Source organism: Epinephelus fuscoguttatus, linkage group LG15 (assembly GCF_011397635.1).
Source record: "Epinephelus fuscoguttatus linkage group LG15, E.fuscoguttatus.final_Chr_v1".
NCBI lineage: Eukaryota > Metazoa > Chordata > Actinopteri > Perciformes > Serranidae > Epinephelus > Epinephelus fuscoguttatus.
Window position 1 is genome coordinate 22,574,512 of NC_064766.1, and position 22,669 is coordinate 22,597,180.

General features: G+C 42.1%; 1 protein-coding gene across 2 annotated transcripts; it reads left to right on the top strand.

Annotated features, from left to right (window-relative positions):
* The first annotated feature begins 9,685 nt into the window (after window positions 1–9,685).
* erich2 (glutamate-rich 2) lies at window positions 9,686–18,809 on the top strand. 2 transcript variants are annotated; one of them, XM_049597322.1, is made up of 12 exons: window positions 9,686–9,837; window positions 12,131–12,173; window positions 12,320–12,368; window positions 12,574–12,610; window positions 12,701–12,740; window positions 12,844–12,892; window positions 14,698–14,734; window positions 14,820–14,908; window positions 14,980–15,101; window positions 15,275–15,332; window positions 15,428–15,499; window positions 18,410–18,809. In XM_049597322.1, the coding sequence occupies exons 1-12, from the start codon at window positions 9,830–9,832 to the stop codon at window positions 18,613–18,615; spliced, it is 810 nt and encodes a 269-aa protein (XP_049453279.1). In that variant the 5' UTR covers window positions 9,686–9,829; the 3' UTR covers window positions 18,616–18,809. The 2 variants fall into 2 exon arrangements, with proteins under 2 accessions (XP_049453279.1, XP_049453280.1); XM_049597323.1 differs by having other exon boundaries at window positions 12,704–12,740.
* Window positions 18,810–22,669: the final 3,860 nt, after the last annotated feature.

Genomic DNA, 22,669 nt, shown 5'->3' on the forward strand with positions numbered 1-22,669 from the left:
TTAAAGCTGCACTAATTAATGTTATGTAAACAATGGATGAAATAAAAATGTGTGATGCAAAAAGGGTGGATGTGAATGAAACACCACCCGAAGCTCTACAGAGCCTTTAAGTCTCTTTTGGCTCATTGTTTTGGTTTCCTGCCTCTCATCAGCCGTGTTTCCAGCAGCAGCAGGCTGCTTCTTTACAGTGATAAAGCTCTAACACACAGACTCTGCACTGTCCAGGACCAGATGGCCCAACAACAAAGTTGGCGACTAGCTGGTAAACAAAGTGGAGCATTTAGCAGCTAAAGAGTCCAAGTTTTTCCCCCAGGAGCTGTTGAAGGCCATAAAAGAGTGAATGTTCATGAAGTGGCCAGAACAGCCTCAAAATGAATGTGAATGTTGCTCCATATCTGCTCAATATAACACGAGGCAACTGTTTGCTTATGAGGTGAAAATATGTGATTTTCTGCATGTTCTGCTGCCCCCAAGTGGCCCAAAAAAGGTAGGTTTAAAATAATATTTGTAACAAAATATGCATCAGAGTATGAGTTCCAAGCTTTTCGATATTTTTTTAAGCTGTCATGGGATAAAAATTATGCACATAAATCTTGCACAGAGTCTGACGTGTTTTATTGTTCTGTTCATTGAAAGTAAAAAAAGGGGGATTTTGAGTCTATCCAATTCTAAAAAAAAGGGGAGCAGCAGGAGTGTGCCACATCATCTCATTCACAATAATACCCGTATAATTTTTAATATCATGTGAAAATTTCATATCATGACACTTGCAATATTTCGACTTGTTGACATATTGAAGTCATACTGTAACCCACGGCAACAACAAAGATGGCTGAAATTATTACAGACTCTGCGGTGGTTCCAAAAATAGGAGCAGCTTCAGTAGTGTGGAATAAACTGTGGCATCCTGAATGTTTTATGAACAGCCCTGGACTTCTCAGACTCTTTTAGTGTCTTACTGCTCAGAGGGAACTCATTCAGCGGCTCCTCTGGCAGCAGCACAGCATCTCTCCCTCTCCTCTCTTGCCGTGAGCACACGGGAGTCGGTGTCGTCAAGTGATTTCGTCATAAACCTTTGGTAAGGTAAACCTACGTGACGCTTGCAGCTCAACAAAAAACTCCATATATGTGAATGTGTGATAGCTGTGGTATCATAACAGCCTGTCACAGGTTACAGCGTGATGATTAGAGGAGAAATGGCAGAGTGTAAAGGTCCAGGTGGAAAAAAAAACCCAACTCAATCATTTAGGATTTTACTGAAAGAAGGAAATCACCTGTTGATTTATATATATAGATCCCAGGGGAGATTTCTCTGTATTTGGGAGCTGTTTAAATGTGTAATTTGTGGTAGATTTTATTTTGTTGACCTACTGATATTGTATATTAACCTGCATGTATTTGGACTGTGGGAGGAAGCTGGAGTACCCAGAGAAAACCCACACTGACGGGGAGAACATGCAAAGTCCACACAGAAGGGCTTCCCCACCCCAGGTTCGAACCAGGAACCCTCTTGCTGTGAGGCGACAATGCTAACCACTGCTCCACCGTTCCACCATCATCATCAGGAAATGACCCTAAAAAATAGACATAGAGGTAGAGTGGAGAGCACAGTCTCACATTTTTGTCTCATGAATCTCCTTGAAGGTAAAAACCAGCCTTGTGGATCTCTGTTAGTTCTGGTTTATGAAGCATCCACCCTCCTGTACCATCTCTACTCTTTCACTTCTTTTTGCCACTTTCAAAGGGCTCTGCTGCACCCTCAGATGGTGTGAATATGTGTGTGTCTTAATGGTTAATAACTTTTTACTACAATTATTTTTAATGCTGCTTTACTGTTCAGCTCCTCAGTGCAGAGCATTTTGGCCTGGACATCGGACTCCCTCTTGTTGCACAATCATCATTACAGATTAATTGGTCAGTTTCATCATCTGATCACAAGACGTAACCTTTTTTTGACATTTTGCAAAATTCACTCATCCAGTCGCCTCATAAAGTCAGCCCGTGTAGACTCTGTCATGGATGGACGGCCGGGAGAAACGACAGAGGCAGAAAATGAAGCGTGGAAAAGGGGGATACTGTGAAAAGTGGGAGGCAGATGGATGGTAGCGGAAGGAAGGGGTGGAACGCAAAACCCCCTGAAATGGGTGATGAGCGAGGGAGAGACAGAGACGGAGCGAGGAAAGAAAATGAAGAAATACAGAGCTGATGAGTGAGGAAATGATGAATGGGCTGAAAGGGAGACAGATGGGGCCGGCTCCATCGGAGAGCTGTGTGGCAGGGAAATGGAAACAGTAAGTGAAGCAGTGCTTATGAAGTCAAAGATGATGATGATGATGATGATGATGATTGTGATGATGACATACAGACACACATAATAAAGGGCCCAGAGGCTGGAGTCATCCTCTTAAATAGATTTCACATTAAAAGCAAAGCATGGGTAATAATATAAATATTAGCAGTAAAAGCCCTCGGCTCATGTTACGACGACACAAACTAGTGAGTGATTTAATAGAGCAAATATAATAAACTGATGTGTTGCTACTGTATGTGTTTGTGCACCAGTGCAATGAATGAAGGAAAGAGGTGAGGACTATTTCCTGGACCTGTAATGGAGTAAAAGAACTGATAAATGTGAATCAGATGAGACGGTGTTACCTAAGAGAACAATTCAAGATTTGTCTTCCAGAACTGATGGCCCTTTATATGAGATTCTGCAACACATTCTCACTCCGACCTCGTCACATATTGATGTTTGGTCATGGACCTTCAGTGTCTAGATACGACATGAAAGGTACCCTGGGTGTATAAGGAGCTGGAAAGTTCTTATAGGGTAGGTGGTTGGGGTGGATGGGTCCAACAAACATTAGACTTTCAGCTGGAGCCTACTGTTCACTTCCTGTATGAATGTAGAACCAAACCAAGCCTAATCACATGTTTTTGTTGACTAAACGTAACCATGTGTAACGAGTGTGGTTTGAACCCAATAGCAGCACCAAAAGCAGGCAAAACAGTTTGTAATGACTTCTTATGTACTGTTTGGCAAAAACAGATTGAGCAGGCAGGTAAACAACAATAGAAGTCAGTTTCTTGGTTCGCGGCCTACCGGGACACAGGTGAAGGCGAAGCAGGAGAATCAGAGACAGGCAAGGTCGGCAACAAGAAAGCAGTCTGGGAACACACACTGGAAGCTCTTGCACAGGAATAACAAAGAATAGTCTGACAACAGTTGCCTCGATGAGGTGAATGTGGTGGACTGACAGGAGCAGGAGATGTGTGGGCAGGTGATAGGCTGGCAGGTAGGTGTTGTGAAGAAACATGGTGAATGGAAATTTACTGGGTCAACTAAGAGAATGGCACGTATGGCAGTTTGGGAGTGCACACTGTGACACCATGTAAAATGTATGAAATAAACGTAGATAGGTGTTTCGCCGATGTTTATCTTGAAAACGACTGTATGCATCTGCCAAGCAGAAACTGTACATTTGGTGGGTTGCAGTCGCATTCATACTGGCACTACTTCGTCCGCTTTAAACGAACCTTGGTCCGCTTCCACGGATAGTCCGGTTCGTTTGGAGTGGTAGGTCTCGGTTCACTTGCAAGTGATCCCTGGTGCGGTTTGCTTACAGTGGGAAATGCAAGAGAACTATCCAGTGAACCAAAGAGAGGAAGTGATGTAGAGCGCATTGTATTTTGTTTGGTGTTTTTGTGGTGACCAAACCGGCTGAAGGGGATGGATTTCCTTTTTTGGTCCTGAGCCGGGTTTTCTTCTTCCTCATGCTTTTTTTCTTTCAGGTCAGTGGTTGTTTCGGGCAATACCACCCCCAAATGAGCAGCTGTTTTAACTCCGTGACGTTGTCCAGGCGTTTTGGTCCGCTTTAAAAAGTGTAGTGTGAAAGTGAACCGAACCAAATGAAGGTGTGAAATTTTTCAGCATTCCCCGCCCAATTGAACCGAGTCCCCCAGACTATCCTGGTGTGAATGCACCCTGAAAGTGGGTCACTGGTCCATTGTGAATGGACTGCAAAAGACCCGCAAACATGTCAAGTTTGTAAAAAATACAGTTTATTTTGAAGTACAGTAATTTGCAGCACAGAGTTTTTATTTTGAAGTCCCATTTGCTGCTGTAGAGTGAGTGACTAACGGACAGCTACTTGACAGAGACACAGCTCAATGACATGGCTAAATGCAAATATGACGCTGAATATATTAAAGTGTGTGGTTCTTAAACTAATGACTAAAGTGAAATCTGGACACTGTGGCTGGACCAGTTGGGAACCACTGGCTTAAAAATTAATTGACATGATGCCTTCACCTTTTTGCACCACACCCTCCCACTCATAAATAACAAACAGTCCCTAAATCACTGACAGTTTGTCCAATTCTTAATGAACCTGCTGAAGCGTGTCCCCAAACTGTTTTCATAAATGATCAGTGGGTGATGGTATCGCCAAAGAGGGTGGCCCAACAGAGAATTGGTCGATAATGACTGATCGTCTGTCCAAACGTAATAAAACCTGTTAGTCATGTTTAATGTGGATGTTGGAAGCTATCAAAGGTCTGTCAAAGGTCTGTCAAAGGTTTTGATCCTTTGTCGCATTTAACTTTTAAAGGTCTGTGATGGCTTGAACCGCAGAATCTGGTTTTGTACATTGTGAAATGGTGTCTGTTAATGTAATTTGTGTGTGTTTCTCTGTGTGTATGTGTGTGTGTGTGTGTGTGTGTGTGTGTGTGTGTGTGTGTGTATGCACCCCAGGAGAAATACTAATACTAGCCTCTGTTTTGATGAAGCTAATGAGGATCCTAATAAATTAATGAAGGAATGTCACTGAAAGAGACAAATTACTGGAATTACTTATACAACATCCACACAGTTTCGCATTTCAAACACTGATTTCAAACTGTGGCGTTCAGGAGCAGCTCATAATCTAGACCTGCCTTTGTGTCTTTTGATTTGTGCCTAGCAGTTGCGTCACACACTTTAATTAGCCTCACTTGGCCCTCGCCCTGGAAAAGTAGAATTTTGGCCAACAAATAAATCAATACTTGTAACACCTCACTTGTCCTATTATGTCGTCTGTTTGTGACGTCAGTACCTGGCTACTCTCTCTCTCTGTTATACAAGACAGACGCACACACACACACACACACACACACACACACACACAGCCATAATGGAGCAATTATCCTCTCCAGCTCCGATCTGCTCCTCTGATTGTAATTTGCATTTATTATTAGCCTTCAGCCTGCCAGAGGCTGTGAGGCATGAGGATGGATCGTCATACACCACATCACACTGATAGACCTGCACAGATGCTTCATAAACACGTGTGCCCGAGGACACAGCAACATGAGCATCAACGTGCCACACACACACACACACACACACACGGATGAAGTCGTTACGACAGCATGATGTTGCTTCGTTTTGTTAATGCTGATCCCCGTTAACGATGGGAACAGTATGCTCAGTGACGCTCCATCACAGAGATACATGCTCCACATTCTCCACATTGTGAAATGCTGTTTTGAGTCGTCCTGCTCTGCTCTCTCCTTTGCAGTCGAGACAGCCTCGAGGCTCATCATATGGAAATTTGTGAGAAGCAGAGTCTCTCAAGGCACATACAGTACATACAACCTGCCAACACACTAATAGATGTGTGTGTGCTGGTGCTCTCACACACATGCACACAAAGGGAATGTGCCGAGGATCACTGGGGTGTGAAATGATTCTGTTATCATGTCGTCTGTGCAGAATATATTTTCTCATCAACCGTCCATGGCAGGTGTGCCTGATGGGCTGCTGGTGCCGTGTGTATGTGAGTGTGTGTGTGCATTTTGTGGCTCTCTCCGTCTGTTTGTTGTTGGGGAGGAGGTGGTGGTAGTGGTGGTGGAGGGGGTCTCCATAAAAACAAGGTGACAGTGTCAGAGCAGCCTCTGCAGCTCATGTTCCACCTTGGTGTTTGACATTTGACATCAGGAGACTCATTTTCTGTAAAATCAGGTCTTACATGATCAGTTGGGTCTGGAAACATGTTTTAGATGAAGGCAAATGTCAATGTTGGGCTGGTTACTCAAAAAAATTGAATCCATTACTCATTACTGGTCACATATTTTAAAAAGTAATACCATTATTTTGCTTATTCCTCCCTCCCTTTCTCCTCAAAATTCAGAGTTCGCATGTGCCCCTCCGTATAAATGTCAGGATAATCTCTTTTAAGCACAGCTACGACTAGGTAACTTGCAAATTATTTTTTACCCGGCAGGCCCTCGTGCCTCTGAAAGATCTGTCTGAAAGTTGTGACAGGCAACATTTCATCCACCGTATATCCAGCCAAAAGGTTCACAAGTTCTTTGTAGCCTGCTGTCCATAATTAAGGGCGCATTCACACCAGGATAGTCTGGGGGATTCAGTTCGATCGGGCAGGGAATGCCGAAAAATTTCACACCTTCATTTGGTTCGGTTCACTTTCACACTGCACTTTTTAAAGTGGACCAAACCGCCTGGACAACGTCATGCAGTTACAACAGCTGCTTGTTTGGGGGCGGTATTGCCCGAAATGACCACTGACCAGTAAGGAAAAAAGCTTGAAGAAGAAAACCCGGCTCATTGATTGTCCAGGACCGAAAACGGAAATCCATTGTGGGTAGCCACAAGCAACTGCGATATATAGCCCTCTGACCATATATCAATAAGCACCTGCACCTCCATGTCTGCCCATGAGACATTTTCCAACTTTTTCTTTTTTTTTTTTTACCTCTGCATCGCCCAGTTCTACACAAAATGCACTGTGCTCTACATCACTTTCTCTCTTTGGTTCACTTCCTCTCTTTGGTTCGCCAGGGTTCACTTGCAAGTGAACCAAGACCCCTAGTTTTCAAGCGGACCAGGGTTCGCTTGTTTGGTCCACACCAGGGTTCAAATGAGTGTTCACACCACTCCAAACAAACCAATCTATCCGTGGAAGCGGACCAGGGTTCTTTTAAAGTGGACCAAATAGCGCCAGTGTGACTGCGTCCTTAAATACAGCCTTTGATATTTAGCCAGTTTTGGGCTGCAGCCATCCTCCATGGCCAAGGAGGGCTCAACCTCAATTGGGTGCATTCCCATAGGTTTCACATTGTGCTGTCGGTCGTAGTCAGGGAGGTTCAACAGAGCAGAAGTCACAGCATCATATTGCATCATATCATCAGGGTATAACCATAGACTGTACAACACATGGGCAGTGAAATCTAGTCTACAGTTCTCGAAAGGCTCGATAGCTGCTGCGCTATCATTTCGATGCTCTGGGAATGAGTAGCATTAATGTTGGTTGATTCAAGAAATGAAGGGAAATTAACTGATCCATGGCACACTTTTTTAAATAACGTACTTTTTAATCTTTGGGCTTGAGAGAAGGTATCAAGTATTTTCAAGTCAAAAGACTCACAACCAAGTGAAGTCATGAGTCATTGGTATTACAGTCCACAACAAGTTGCAAGTCAAGTGGTGTCTAAAGTCATCAAATTTGGCTCTAGTCTGATTTGAGTCCAACTCCTGTGAGTTTAGTCTACACTTCTGGTCTTTATGTTGTTTATTTATGTTGCTGGAATTGTAAATATTTGATCGAAGCCCACTGACACATTTTTTTTAAGTGTGAAACTCTATATATACTACTAGTAACTTTTCCCTCCATACTTAAATGAAGCTCTGGAAGAAGAACCCTCCACCTCTCCACCACTGCCTAATCTTCATGGATTCATCAGCCTCATTTGCCTCATAAGCCATTATCCTCAGTCATCAGCCACCACCATGATCTGGACTCCATGGGGGGGATTTATCTTGCCGCCCTTCAGATTTCCTTGAACACAAAAAAATCTTCCTCTGGTGTCCAAGTGCCAAAACCCTCTGTTAAATCTTAATTAGCTCAAATCATCTGTTTATGTGTTCATTCATATTCTGTATTAAACTTTAACTTTACTTCACTCCTCTGTCCTTTCTGATTGAAGTGCAAGCGTTACACATTTCCTACCATTCAGCCATTCAGCCACAAATAGGGTCTTCAGAAACTGGAATCTCCAACAGAATCAGTAGAAATAAAGTTATGTATATTTAAGCAACGTCTGGCTGCACAGCATGAGGTGGCTTAGTACAGTTTACAAGGTTAAATTTGTCCATACCTCAGTGTATGTGTTCATTCTCGCCATATTTTGCAGGCGTTAAAGCCCAAACTGTGTGCTTATTTCTGCTTTCATGCATGAAAGGTGTCCTGTATATTTGTGTGGCTTCCTGGAATTGTACACCTGTGATGCCGAAGGAAATTAATGGACGTTTATTTTGGCAGGACAAAGAACCATAGAACAGATTTACATTAGCAACAGTTAATGAATGCAACATGTTCACAACAAATTAACAGACTTCAGGGGTCAGTAACCTCCAGGTTGGACTGTGTGCACTCTGGCAACTCTTTCCTCCACATTATATTTGTGTTTGCATGTTAATTTCTACCATTTTTTGAAACCGTAATCTAAAAGTTTAACGATTAAACGACATTCTGTGAGATATCGACAGTAGCTGTGACTGATAGATGTGTTTTTGTCTGTTTCTTTGCTGGGTTTCTTTTGCTCATGCAGTGACAGGGCAAACTCTGCATAAGACTGATTGCCTCCTCTCCACTTTTTACACTCAAGAAAACACACACAGGAGCGTGCACACGTACACACTCACTTAAACACACATGCACACAGTTCAGTGGCATGTCACTGTGCATGAGAGGGATGTCAAGGGAGAGCTCAGTCCGAGCAACTTCACTGCACTGCCTAATTGATGTGTGTGTTTGTGTGTGTGTGTGTGTGTGTGTGTGTGTGTGTGTGTGTGTATGTGTGTGTGAGGAAGTAGGAGTTGCAAACTAACTTCACCTTTCTATAAACAGTGCTTCAAACTGTGGAAGAAAATGAGCAGCCTGTCAGTCATGTGCTCATTTAGTCTCTGTGAGAAGCCTTCAGCCTGTCAGTCTGACAGTTTATATCTTCCTGAGATTGCAAGACAACCGTGAAACAATGCAGCCAAGCACTGTGGAGACCTGAACCTATTAACCACACACACACACACAATACCTCCATCATCACATTCTCACATTCTCACACACACACACACACACACACACACACACACACACACACACACACACACACACACAGATTCAAGACTGAGGGCAGCTCTTTCGATGTATGCGCAGCTAATGTAGCAGTTACAGCTACTTATTGGATGAAATATGGCCGACATGGAGGGTGGATGGAAACAGCTCGGCTATGTGTAAGACAGGGGGCTATAAGAGACGCCTTCAAGATCTTATATTTCTGAGCTTAACTCATAATAACATGACTCTTTGTGCACTCAAATGCTTCTTTGGTGGGTTTTTTATGTCACAAATATCCCAAAGCAGCCAAACAATTTTGTACCATACTGTTGCAAACTGAAGGAGATATAACCTGGGGTAAATGTACATATATAGCCTACTCAGCATCAGAACACAGAAGAAAGCGAAATCGTCGCATTGTTGAGGCTGTTGAAATGTCACAAGTACTAAAGTATCTGTGTTTCAAATTAGCCTGTCTCTGGCCTGCATATTTCAACGGTAGCAACATATCCGGCAGCACCTGAAGGCAGCATCGACTCGGAGTAGCTCTGTTACTATGGTAACGACTGTTTGCATTCTGTTGCGTCTGTCCTCAGCTAACTTAGCTAGTTAGCCGGGTGAGCCATAAACAAGAAAACTTTATCCGACATTACAGGAAAATTTAAGAATTTCACCGCTTATTTCTTTGAGTTGAAGCCGCTTTATCTTCCTCAATGAGCAGGTGAGCAACTGGTGTCAGCTAATTAGCTATGTTACGTTAGCTACCTGCTAATGTTAGCTAGCTCTGAACTAGCTACCCATGTTAATGAGCAGGATGGTTAATGACACAGTAATGTATTTCAGTACCGTCAATGTTGCCTGTAGCTGTCATAATAAATAAAATAACGGTAAATACAAATAAGTGGACCTGAACTTCTGATTAAAAAAATACCATTTTAGCCTTAAATAATATTAAGAAATAATAATGATAATAACTTTATTGATATAGCACCTTTAAAAACAGAGTTTACAAAGTGCTTTGACAAATAAATTAAAAGCAGATACGGGATATTCAGAAGGCAAAACAGAAAGCCACACTGTCCAACCAAACATAAGCGACACAAAACTAGGGTAGAGTTAATATAAAGTTAAAACAGACAGACACTGTGCAGTAAAAAGTCCCTATATACCAGTGGTGGAATGTAACTAAGTATATTTAGTACCAGGGGCGTAAATGTAGACGATGTAGGCTGTATGGTTGCACTGGGGCCCATGGGGTGGGGAGTGGAGGTGCCCATAGAGAGCGATTTTACATAAACTATAAATGAACTATTTTTAAAATCTATATAATTAATAATTTCTTATTTTATTTGGTATTTTAGTCATATACAGATTTGCAGTGATGATTGGTAATATGCATGTTGATATTGTCCAACTTCAAGTCTGTATTTGATCATGTTAGGATACTATATAATATACAGGCGCTGTTTGGACCAAAAATCTGGCACTAGGGCCAGCATACTTTTTCTCTTTACTTTTAGTATGTACTGCACCTGCCCTTAAATGTACATACTGCTGCATGCAGTATGCACACAAGGGGACATACTACTGTCTCATAACATTACACCCTGAGCTTTGAGCCTCCCTTTTATATACGTTACCTTGAAAATAAAACAGACGCCACTCACAAAATTCAGAAACAGAGATCAACCCGTTGAGCTCTGCTGTTGTTACTTTGCAATGTGTGTAGTTTAACTTTAAAGTTATAACTGCACAGATTGTAGATTCTGACATATTTGTAAAAGTGAAATTACTTCTGCAGTTATCTGTTGTTATTTTTATAGTTATGTCCTGTTGTTTGTAATATATGTGATTATTTTTACTTAATTAATATTCCTATTGTTACTGTGCTGTCAACCGTCATTGTGACTTTCTGACAGCTGTCAACTGTCATCTGTTTGCAGCTCAGGCCATGTAACATGTCATTCGCTGTGCAGAGGATTGTGGGTCAGAATAGCCAGAAAAGCATGCTGGCTTGCATACTGCCAAATACGACCAGATGTAGTAGAACATCCTGGTATTTTTGGCATACGGCATTTGACATATTATGTATTGGTACACACTAAATCTTTTTCTGGAATACTATATAGCGTGGTAGTATGGGAAGTGGAACGCACAGTGTGTGCACAGGCCCATCTGAACTACCGTATGCCACTGCTCAGAAGCTACTTGTACCACTTAATTTAAATATTTCCATTTTATGCTACTTTATATTTTTACTCCGCTGCATCACAGAGATAAATATTTTGCTTTTTACTGCACTACATTTGTCTGATGGCTTTAGTTGCTTTCCAGATGACAGTTTTTTTATCCCCTTCCTGTCCAGTGAAAACTATGAATCTCCAGTTGTGTTGATGTTGAATGTTTGTGATAAACTGAAGGATGAAGTGTTCCTTCATGTATTAAGAAAATTCTCATTCCTCTATAGATAAATAAACTCTTTAAAACCCTCTTTGATCAGCAGGAAAATTAATCGTCACAAAGCTGAAAACTGGGCTGTTTTTCTGACACTATGAAAAGTTGACTTTTAACCAACATATGATGATCATATAGACCATGATACATTGCTGTAGATTAAACTACCCAACAGTATATAAAGGAGTTAAAATGAGCTCCACCTTAAACATGAACAGCATTAAAATACAACATATAGGTCTATACATTAATGCAGCAGTTTTATGAATCCAAAAACATCAGATTGAATAGGAAAACAGAGTGTAAGTGCTTTCTGCTGAGATATACTTTTAGTTCAGTAATGTTTTGAATGGAGGCCTACTACTTGTAGAGGAATGTTTTCATAGCGTGGTATAAGTGCTTTTACGTAAGTATCTGAATACTTCTTCCACCACTGCTAGCTAACACTGAAGTGCCACATATAAACTTTAACCCCATATGGAAACGTTAGGATTTTATGACCCAAATTAATTTACAAACAGACATTTACATTTTTTTCACTGCTGTGATTTGATGTCCAGGTTAGAGTGTTTGGGGACATCGTCCACCAGTTCACAGAAACAGGTAAACACTATGGAAAAGAGTCAACATGTCTGATCTATTACAACACTCTAATATTCTATGTATGAAATATACATTGTGGATATTCTGTGTTGTTAGACACAAATACACTTCACTGTATGATTATTAATTTCGATCTCTGGACATAGGTGGCAGCAGGAGTCACCTCTGCTCATGCTGAGACGCACAAACCCAAAGGTAAGATGTAATTCAGACTTCACGTCCGTCAACAAAACATCACATCCAGACTTATTTCCTTTTTTTTTTTTAAGACTGACATGATGAGACCATCATGTCAGTCTTAAAAAAAAAAAAAAAAAAGGAAATAAGTCTGGATTCATTTGAGTTTCACAAGAATTCATTTGAGATCCACCATTTTTCATGATTATATTTTATGTTTTAGACAAAATGGAGAGAAAGGCAGTCTCTGATAAACCTCGGTGAGAAAAGTTCCATCTTTACAAATATACATTTCTGTCGTAACACACCATGCTCATCCACTATCTTTATTTTTCCCATTTTGCATCCAGCAGGAGCCTTCCTGCCCGCGCAGTGCCTCGTTCTGTACAGGTGGGCATTCTGAGATAGACGGCACCAAGACTGGATTGACAGGAACATGATTTGCTTCACTGCTGTAATGAAATTCTTTTATTTCTTTAACGTTTCTTGCCAGGAGACTCAAAAGTCTGGGCTTCCAAGTGGGGAGGTGCAGGATTCAGATGGTATGTGACAGTGTGTAACGATCGAGTACAAAACTGGACTCAGTGGCAGAGGAAAACCCTAAACACCAAGAACAGTTTATCAAATCCAAATCTTTACTTAGGAGGTCAGGGGTCAAACACGTGAAGGCAGAAAAGGAAATCAAACAAAAAGCAAAGTCCATTAATCCAAGCAGAGTCAAAAACCAAGGAATCAAACAAAAGGAAAAGGCTGGAGAGCATGGACACACTAGGGCAACAATGACAATCAGGCAACTGGATAGGGGAAACACTGGGCTTTAAATACACAACCATTGAGTACTATCTACACACAGGTGAGAGGAACAAGACACAGGTGAAACACATGAAGTAATTAACAAAGGCAGGAAAACTCGGGAAGTAAAAGGAACACTAAAAGCAATCAGAATACATTTAAAAATTAAACAGGAAGTGGACACAAACAGCATAAACTTGACAGAATATCTCACAGTGGACTCACCTCATCAGTTCTATTTCACAATTAAGCAGAGAGAAGTCTGTGTCTGAACATGCAAAAATAATAATGTCTTAACCCAAATCAGTCTCAAAGGACAAAAATGCAATGCAACCCTCAGACATGTAGAGGAATGCATGCTTTGCCTCATCATGAATGAGAAACTTTTTTTTTGCAGTTGCTGTTCATCACTCCCATAAGCAGAATATCTCACAGTGGACTCACCTCATCAGTTCTATTTCACAATTAAGCAGAGAGAAGTCTGTGTCTGAACATGCAAAAATAATAATGTCTTAACCCAAATCAGTCTCAAAGGACAAAAATGCAATGCAACCCTCAGACATGTAGAGGAATGCATGCTTTGCCTCATCATGAATGAGAAACTTTTTTTCGCAGTTGCTGTTCATCACTCCCATAAGCACATGGATGAATGCGTATGTGCATGCTTGAGTTAATCAGAAGTCATTCTGGAAAATGTAGTGACTCACAAACAAAGTCAGGTTACACCAAAAGTAAACTTTACTATCTGTGTCATTTTTCCTCATCTTATCTCCAGAATAGGGGCCGATACCGATACTCATATATCAACTGTTTTTCCATTGTCTTTTTAAGTAATTATCAGGGTCTCTTCTGTAGTGGAATTAACATCATATTATATATGCATACTCTTATCGTAGTGGCACACCAGCAGATGGAGACATGAAATACAGTGGTTTTCAATGTAGGTAATATTTATTAATTGTGCAAATTAAGAAAAGGCATGTTGGCCGATTGTAATAGTTCATTTTAAAGCCGATATTGGCCGATACCGATGATGTGTTGATACCATCGTGCATCCTTACTCCAGACTGTTAGAGTGAGTTGAATATTTATACTTTATATTATATACTTGGATATCCGCTGAAATATTGGCCCTCAGCCCAAGAAGCTAATTATCATCAGACCAATAGCCGATGGGTTCCAAGTTTGCTTATCCATAGTCAATGTATTACCTACAGCAGAACACAGTCAGCATGCACACAGTTTGGAGAAGCAGACTGGAGTACTGACACGCTGTCTGCACCGAGGTAAAGTGGTGAAAATATTCAAAATATAGCGTACACTTAAACTGATACTGATTTTTTTTTAAGTGGCTAAAATACATTCTGCTGCTGCCCCCATCCATAGCAGTACATTTCTTAGCTTCTCTAAGCTAGTACCTCATATAGCTCCACTTCAAAAAATCCAAACTTTCCCTTTAAATACTACTATCTGTGGTGCCGAAAAATATTTAGAATCAATGCAAGGATTTTTCTGTCTAAATGAAATGTCTTGTATGTTTGTGGTTCTCCTGCAGAGCGCTCACCAGAGGAACTGATCAACATATCACAGAGGTCTGTACTCTGAATTCACACAGGAGGTGATCAGACAAATGAAATATCACCAACACTCAGTTTTAAGTCTTAAATGTGATTACAGGGTTGAAGAACACAGACAGTCGACTGCAGCGCACGATGACGAGCTGAAAATGAAAGACATGAGGAAGACTCCAGGCTCAGCACTAACAGGTATGTTGTTGTAAATGCAAAGTAAGAAATGAGGCAAGAAAGAAGCTGATGATGGTTTTAATGGTTGTCAGGCGGAGCGATGCATTCTCCTCCACCAGCTGAGCCTCTCTCCGCACCTGGAGAGGAAGAACAGACCGAGGAAGAGGACTCTGATGATGAAGACATTAAGGCACCAGTGGAGCTGATAATGGAGGTAAAGTTATTCCACACTCATGCTGTGCTGAGAGGGTGGGATAAACTGTCGTTTAGTTTTATTTTAAATGCCAAAAAATCATTTGAATCCTTGGTTTTAGTCAGAGATATATTTTTTACTCAACATTGGATATTCTTGAAAATTGAATCTGAGGTGAAAATGTGTGGTTTCAGTTCCTCAGAGCTGTGATGGACAGAGACTTTCAGCTGGCCAGCAAGCTGTGTCAGATGAGTATGTATCCTGCAGCCATCACCCGTATGTCTGTCAATCAATAAACCAGCCACCGGTGAAGTCAGCCAACGTTGCCTCTTCTCTCCTCATTCCAGTCCTCATCTATGAGCCAGACAATCCTGAGGCCTCTGAGTTTCTCCCACTGATCCACAAGAAGCTGTTGGAGGGTGAGAGCAGAGTCCATCCATACAGACACAAACGCTGCGTCTGAAATGACACACTGCACACTACATATCCAATATGTGCAACATGCTTTTGTGAGACTTAACAGTTGTATGTATCTGAGCTATAATTACAACGTCACTTCCTAAGAGCATCTGTGCCAGCTGAAGGCACGTAACCACGGTAACCTGTGCCAAAGTAATCGCTACCGTCATCTTCAAGCACTTCTACTATGACGTTGCTGTGTTTCCAACAGTGATTCTGCCCCTATGTCAGGCAGTTTAGGCTATGCCTTCTTTTCCTAACCATAACAAAGTGTTTTTGTGACTAAACATAACCACACGTTAACTGCAGTGTTGTTCAAACATAAACATTTCAACATATCCCCTACATACCTATCTGTGGGTTGCAGAAATGCACAATGCCAACATTTTTTTCTGGCGATTAGGTTGTGAATTTCTTGAGTTTTTGGTTTTTCTTGGAGTTCTTGGGCTGATAGAAAGGGCAAACCACAGACAAACTTGTCATCTTGGTCACCAGATAATGCTTAAATTTGGCCTACTGGAAAAGCTGAGCAACTAGTCCAATAGTTGCATGATAAAATCACTGGTTTTTAATATGTAGCATGTAGATTATGTATAATTTAGTGGTTAGTTGAAAGCTGTCGTCAGTGCCTCGTTGCATTGTGGGTTTTTGTTATTCTAGTATAGAGTCCAGTGTTATGCTGTAATATTTCACTGGAAATGAAATGCAATTCACACACTACTGGTTTCGGACCAAAGATATGGACGCTAAAAAATCTCACATACTGTTTCAGTGTCACAGTCTGCTCTGCGTTAGTTAGGGTGCTTTCAGACCTAGAGTTGTCTTGCTTTGGTCTGAATCAGGGACTTATTTTTTCTTCCAAATTTGCATAATTGCCTAGAGTTGGTTTGTGTTCTCACGGCAGCATTTACAAGCGGACCAGATCAAATGTCTTGTGCAAGAAAGCTGCTCTTGATTGGTCAGAATTTCCATGTGGGAAAAATCCAGGAAGTAAACCAAACGTTAAAGAAGAGTACACTTGCAAGATAAATGTGACACTTTCTAATGTCACAATGGAGGGACAACTACGCAGGTTGATTTTAGCGCTGCTCATCGTGGACTATATTGCTGTCATTGTTCATTTTAGTCAAACCATACTAGGGATGGGTCACGATTTTCGAATTTTCGAATAGTCGTTTTATTTTGAAAAATCGATTTTTTTAATGTGACTATTACTATTCGCCGTCTTATTTCCCCCCTTTATTTGACATGCAATTCAGCTCCTAACTGCACGAGGGCAGTATAGGATTGCTACAGCAGTGTGAGATGGGCTACCAGCTAGTTTGATGCTCTTCTACAAACAGGAGAAACATGCAGAGACTACTGCAGTCATCAAAAAGTTCCGTGTGGAACAACTTCGACAAAATAAACGAAAATGGGGTGCAGTGCAAACTCTGTGAGGCAAAGCTTGCGTATCACAAGTCTACAACAAGTATGCACAGTCATTTGAGAGCGAGGCACGCAGGAGGCGGCGAAGGATGTACGGCTGGGCTCAGCGGCGCGACACGTCTGCAGCGCGAGTCCCGTAGCAGCTCGCCCCCGTTAATCAATTACAGCGGCTCCACCGGCAACCCCCGTCTGCCGCGCGACAACTCTCTATTTTACGCGGCTCTTCTATTTTTGTCGCGCTACGCTCCCCTACGCGACCCTCCAGCAGATAAAAACTACATGAAATAGTGTGCTAAACGAGCACAATGTGTTTTTAAATGAATAAACCATTATCAGAGGTGATATGTGATGATTTTTTCCATGCATTTACCCATGTTTATCCGTGACATTGTGTAAATGTCCGTGGCGGACATTTGAAAGTGAGTAGATGACAAACAGTACAGTAAACTTGTAGATAACTCAAATATATGTAATAACTTGGGTGGAAAATGCTTTAACATTTCATGCAGCCTACATGCAGCCTCTCGGCTCAGCAAACGGTAAACAACCCCGCTAGCGTCTCTACGTGTCGCTTCCGTACACAGTCAGTGGAGTCCAAATGAATACGCCGCGACGCTACGCTGACGTGACGCTTTGCAGCCGGTGGAGCCCGGCCGTAATGATGAATGGATCTCTGTGTGCGTGGCTCCGGGGGGGGTGGGGGGTGGGTGCGATTATTCGAAAAATCATCGAATAGTTACCATGATTTTCAAATAGTGTTTTTGCTTGTGCTGCCCATCCCTAAACCATACAGTTTGAAAACGAGGTGCGGCTCCAACTAGAAAACAATGTTTTGATGCATTGGATGTGCTGAATGTGCATATTAAGGCAGTACAGGAGGAGGTGCACATTAATAATCCTCCAGGACTGTAACATGCTCATGTTTAACCCAAACAATGTGTCATGTGACTGCAGTTGGTTCAGATCGAGGTCGGAACACGTTCTCACCACAAACGAACCGTTTGTAACTGGACTGAGACCACCTCTTCAAGAAGGTCTCAGTCCGGTTGTTTTGGTGTACACCTGAGTGTGATTGCTGTGTTCACACCTGTCCAAACAAACCGCACTTAGGGGGCAAACAAGCTCGAGTTTGATTGAACTGAACCAAACAGGGCAGGTGTGAAAGAGCTTACACCCATCTCTCCACCTGCACTTAATCCCCTCGTCACATTAGGTTGTATGTGGTTCTGGTTTTCAGTTCAGTTATTATTGGATCCTTGATGTTGTTGTTTGTCTGCACAAACCTTGAATAAAAACCTACTTCTTTGAGTTCCTGTTGCCTGCAGCCTCCTGCGTTTGCGTCCACCAGCCGGCCGCAAACTCCTCATGACATTTAGTGTATTGAATAGTATGTTGGTATGAAATTTCATACACGAGTTTGTGTCGTGCCTTTTTTCCATTAGACCAAGAGGCAGAGCAAAGCACTGAGGAAGATGAAGATGACGATGACGACGATGATAACAGCGACTCTGGGAGTGACGAGGAGTCATCTCAGAGTTCAAGCTGCTCCTCTTCATCTTGCTCCTCCTCCTCACCATCAGATGACGATGAAGAAGAAAAGCAAGTGAACAGACACAAGCCGTGTCCTCCTTCTCAAATCGCCCCCTAAAAAGGAGACATTAGTTCTTGTCACCAGATATCTCTGCTAACAACATCTTATAACTATTGGAGAAATGTACTTATTTTAATCTACAAAACTTTTTTGCACAGTCTTTGTGCATTATGTAGATGTGTGTGAAAACCTGCTAATAAATATTTATTGTGGACAAAGCTGAGGCTCTTGTTCATGGAAACTTTTGTACTTGGAAATACAAAAAAATTAAAGCTAAACATGATATTTTCTAACTGAGCCCCATCTTCTCCAAACAGCAAATACATATTTCTGTCATTGTTTGACTTCACCTGTGCTGTACCTGACATGAAAAGTCCAAAAGTCTGCTGTGAGAAAGGTCCAATGTAGCTGTTGGTCACCTTTCCCATTGTGCAACCCAGTCGTCAAGATAAATGTTGGCATTGTACGTTAATGCAAACCACAGTTGTGCTACATTTTGTACATTATTGCGTAAAACTTTATGTTTCTTTATTTCAACAACACTGTGGTTAATGTGGATAGATTTAGAGACAAAAAACACTTAGTTGTGGTTAGAACAGGTAGGCAACCTCAGTCTCTGGAGACGTATGCTGCTCTTTAGACCCTCTCCAGTGGCTCCCCATGGCTTTGACATAAAATTATGTATTTAACATCCAAATTTTCATTTGGGCAGGGAGGGTGTGGGAGCCCTTCTGTGCAGAGTTTGCATGTTCTTACTGTGTCAGCGTAGGTTTTCTCCAGGTACTCCAGCTTCCTCCCACAATCCAAAGACATGCAGGTCAACTGGTGACTCTAAATTGGCCGTGTGTGGGTGTGAACGTGAGTGTGAATGGTTGTCTGTCTCTATGTGTCAGCCCTGTGATAGTCTGGTGACCTGTCCAGGGTCTGAAGCTCCTGCACCCATCCATTTGTGAACTGCACATGAGACTCTAATGATTTATAACTTCAGAACTGCTCCGAAGTGTAGGCACTCACACCGCACACAAGGTAGGCGAAGATGTCTGTTGTACGGAACTGCGGCAGTAGCTCCTCGTCACTGCTCCACTCTTTATTCGGAATTTCGTATGGGTCCAAACCATTTATAGCCTTCATTTTCTCCATATACCAGTCCCTGGCTTCGTGGATTAATGTATCCCGGTAAATTCCCTTTCCTTTCTGGCATTTTAACATCTTTCTCCTCGCTTTCAACCACTCGATGCGACTCAACTACTGCGTTTGTTTACGTTCACGAAGCTGCCCGTAGCCATCAACATGGCGGCGACGTCCATGGTGACGTCACTGCGCCACACATTTTCTCTCTGCTTAATAACTTCTGCTGTTTCCTTTTTTAGTTATTATGTGTTTAACCTCCTCATAAGTGTCCCTGATGACACGCTGCTCACTGGGCGAGAAGTAAGCCACACGTGTCCTCTCGATTGGTGCATCAGTGAAACTGTGATCGACCCATGTGGTCTATTTAAGAAAGCCGTGGACGCGCACTCACCTGAATAAGTTACACCTGGCTTGACATAGCCGCTAGGCCCCAGGACACAGTCATTAGGATGACAATAAGTCACAGCCCAGTCCACAGAGGGAAACGTTGGCAATATATGTTTCTGAAAACCACAATTATGTTACATTAACACGTTTCACATGTATCATGTCAGTGTTTGTAAAGTCACGTAGTACATGAGCTGACTTTGTCATCAAGAGGTGGAGGGAATGGTGGATGGTGTGACACCAAGGCAAGATGGCTGCCAAGCTGCAGACCACTGTTAGAGAACCAACAAAAACCGGCCGTGATTTAGCAGGTCATTGCTGTGTGTTTAGCCCCCAAAATGAGGGTGTTTTTTTGCGATCCATCACTGTGTTTCCTGCAGCTTTTTAGCCCCCGAACAGGGGTGTTTTTCAGGGACACTGCTGTGTTTCCTGTTTTTTTTTTGGCCCCCAAACATAGGTGTTTTTTTGGGACCTGTTGCTGTTTTTTCCTGCAGTTTAGCCCCCAATTGTGGGTGTATTTAGGGACCTGTGACTGACTCTCCTATGGCTTTGTAGCCCCCAAACGTAGGTGTTTTTCAGGGACCCATCGTTGTTTTTCCTGCAGCTTATTATCCCACAAATATGGGTATTTTTAGGGATCTGTATCTGTGCATCCTGTGGCTTTTTATCCCGCAAATGTGGGCATTATTTAGGGACCTGTGGCTGTTTTTCCTGTGGATTTTTAGCTCCCAGACTTGGGTCTGTTTTTTTACTACCCCTGTCGGTTTTTCAGTGGCTTTTTAGCCCCTCAAGCATAAGTGCTTTTAAGGGATCAGTCACTGTTTTTCCCTCTAGTTTACCCCCTGAATGTGGGTGTATTTAGGGACCTGTAGCTGTTTTTTCAGCAGCTTTTTAGCCCCCAAATATGGGTGTTTTTCAAGGACCCATCACTATTTTTCCTGTAGCTTATTATCCCACAAACATGAGTGTTTATTAGGGATCTGAGTCTGTGTGTCCTGTAGCCTTTTATCATGTAAACATGGGTGGTTTTCGGGGACTTGTTGCTGTAATTTTCTGTAGCTTTTTAGCTCCCAAACATGGGTTGTTTTTAACTACCCCTGGCAGTTTTTCAATGACTTTTTAGCCCCACAGGGGCCTGATGCTGTTTCTCCTGCAGCTTTTACCCCCCAAGGTAGGTGTTCTTTGGGGATTGTGGTTGTGTTTCCTGTGGCTTTTCAGCCCCCAAACATGGGTGTTTTTTTAGGAACCTGTCACTGTGATACAAGTGACTTTTTAGCCCGCAAACATGGATGTTTATTAGAGACCCTCAGCTCTTTTTCCTTTGGGCTATTCGTCCCAAAACATGGGTGCTTTGTAGCAACCTGCAGCTGTTTTTCCTGTGGCTTTTTAGCCCCCAAATGTGGGTGTATAAGTGACATATGGTGTGTTTTAGCGACCCATTTTTAGTCCCCAAACATCTGTGTTTTTTAGGGATCGTGGTTGTGTTTCCAGCAAATTTTTAGCTCCCAAAATGTGGGTGTTTATTAGGGACCCTTGGCCCTTTCTCCAGCTGGTTTTTAGTCCCAAAATATGGATATTTTGAAGCAACCTATAGCTGTTTTTCATGTGGCTTTGTAGCCCCCAGATTCAGGTGTTTAAGCGACATATCTCTTTTTCTCAGCGACTTTATAGCCCACAAACATGGGTGTTTTTTATGGATTCCTGTGGGTTTTCAGCCCCCAAGCATGAGCCTTTTTTAAGCACCCCTGGTGGTTTTTCAACAGTTTTCTAGCCCCCAAACATTGGTGTTATTAGGGGCCTGTTGCTGTTTTTCCTGTGGGTTTTTAGCTCCTAAACATGTCTTTTTTCACTCCCCCTTGTGATTTTTCAACAGCTTTTTATCCCCCAAGGCGGGTGTTTTTTAGCAACCTGTTGCTCCTTTTTAAATGGCTTTTCAGCCCCCAAATGTGGGTGTTTTTTTTAATTGACCAATGTTTTTTTTCCAGCGGGGATAGTAGCAGGAAAAGCAGTTGTTTGTTTACAGCAGGGATTGTGCTTCTAAATCTGGCTGTTTAAAAGTCAAAACATGATATTTTCCTCACCAAAATTGAGGGGTTTTGTGTGTCAACCTAACCGCACATTAACCGCAGCATTGTTGAAACATAAAGTTTTAATGTATACTCAATAATTACATGCAAATGTAACATAGCCCTGGTTTGCAGAAAAGTACAATGGCAACATTTTTTCTGAGGACTGGGTTGCAAGCCAATGCCCTCCAGGCTGGATTCCCTCTGATGTCTCAGTGTTATTGTCCATGTCAAGGTTATTAAAAGGGCACAAAAACTATGATGCATGCAGTGTTGTCATCTCACGAAGGTGAATGTTATATTTATGGATAGATGGATCTGCTCTCTCCGTCACTTGATGCTTTTGTACAAAGCCCCCACAGCTCCACTGAAACTGGGATGTATAAATTCTGAATGTATATCTGTTGTTGCTAAAACCCATAAACCAACTGTGTTTGTCGTCTCAAGGTCAATTGCTGTGTAACCTACTCTAAACACATTTCACATCTCCATCCTCCATCCTGTGACACCCACCCACACCTGGAGAC

Coding starts and splice junctions, on each gene's coding strand:
- erich2 (XM_049597322.1), top strand. Junction 12,174..12,319: donor CCACCAGTTCACAGAAACAG/GTAAACACTATG, acceptor CTCTGGACATAG/GTGGCAGCAGGAGTCACCTC. Junction 12,369..12,573: donor TGAGACGCACAAACCCAAAG/GTAAGATGTAAT, acceptor TTTATGTTTTAG/ACAAAATGGAGAGAAAGGCA.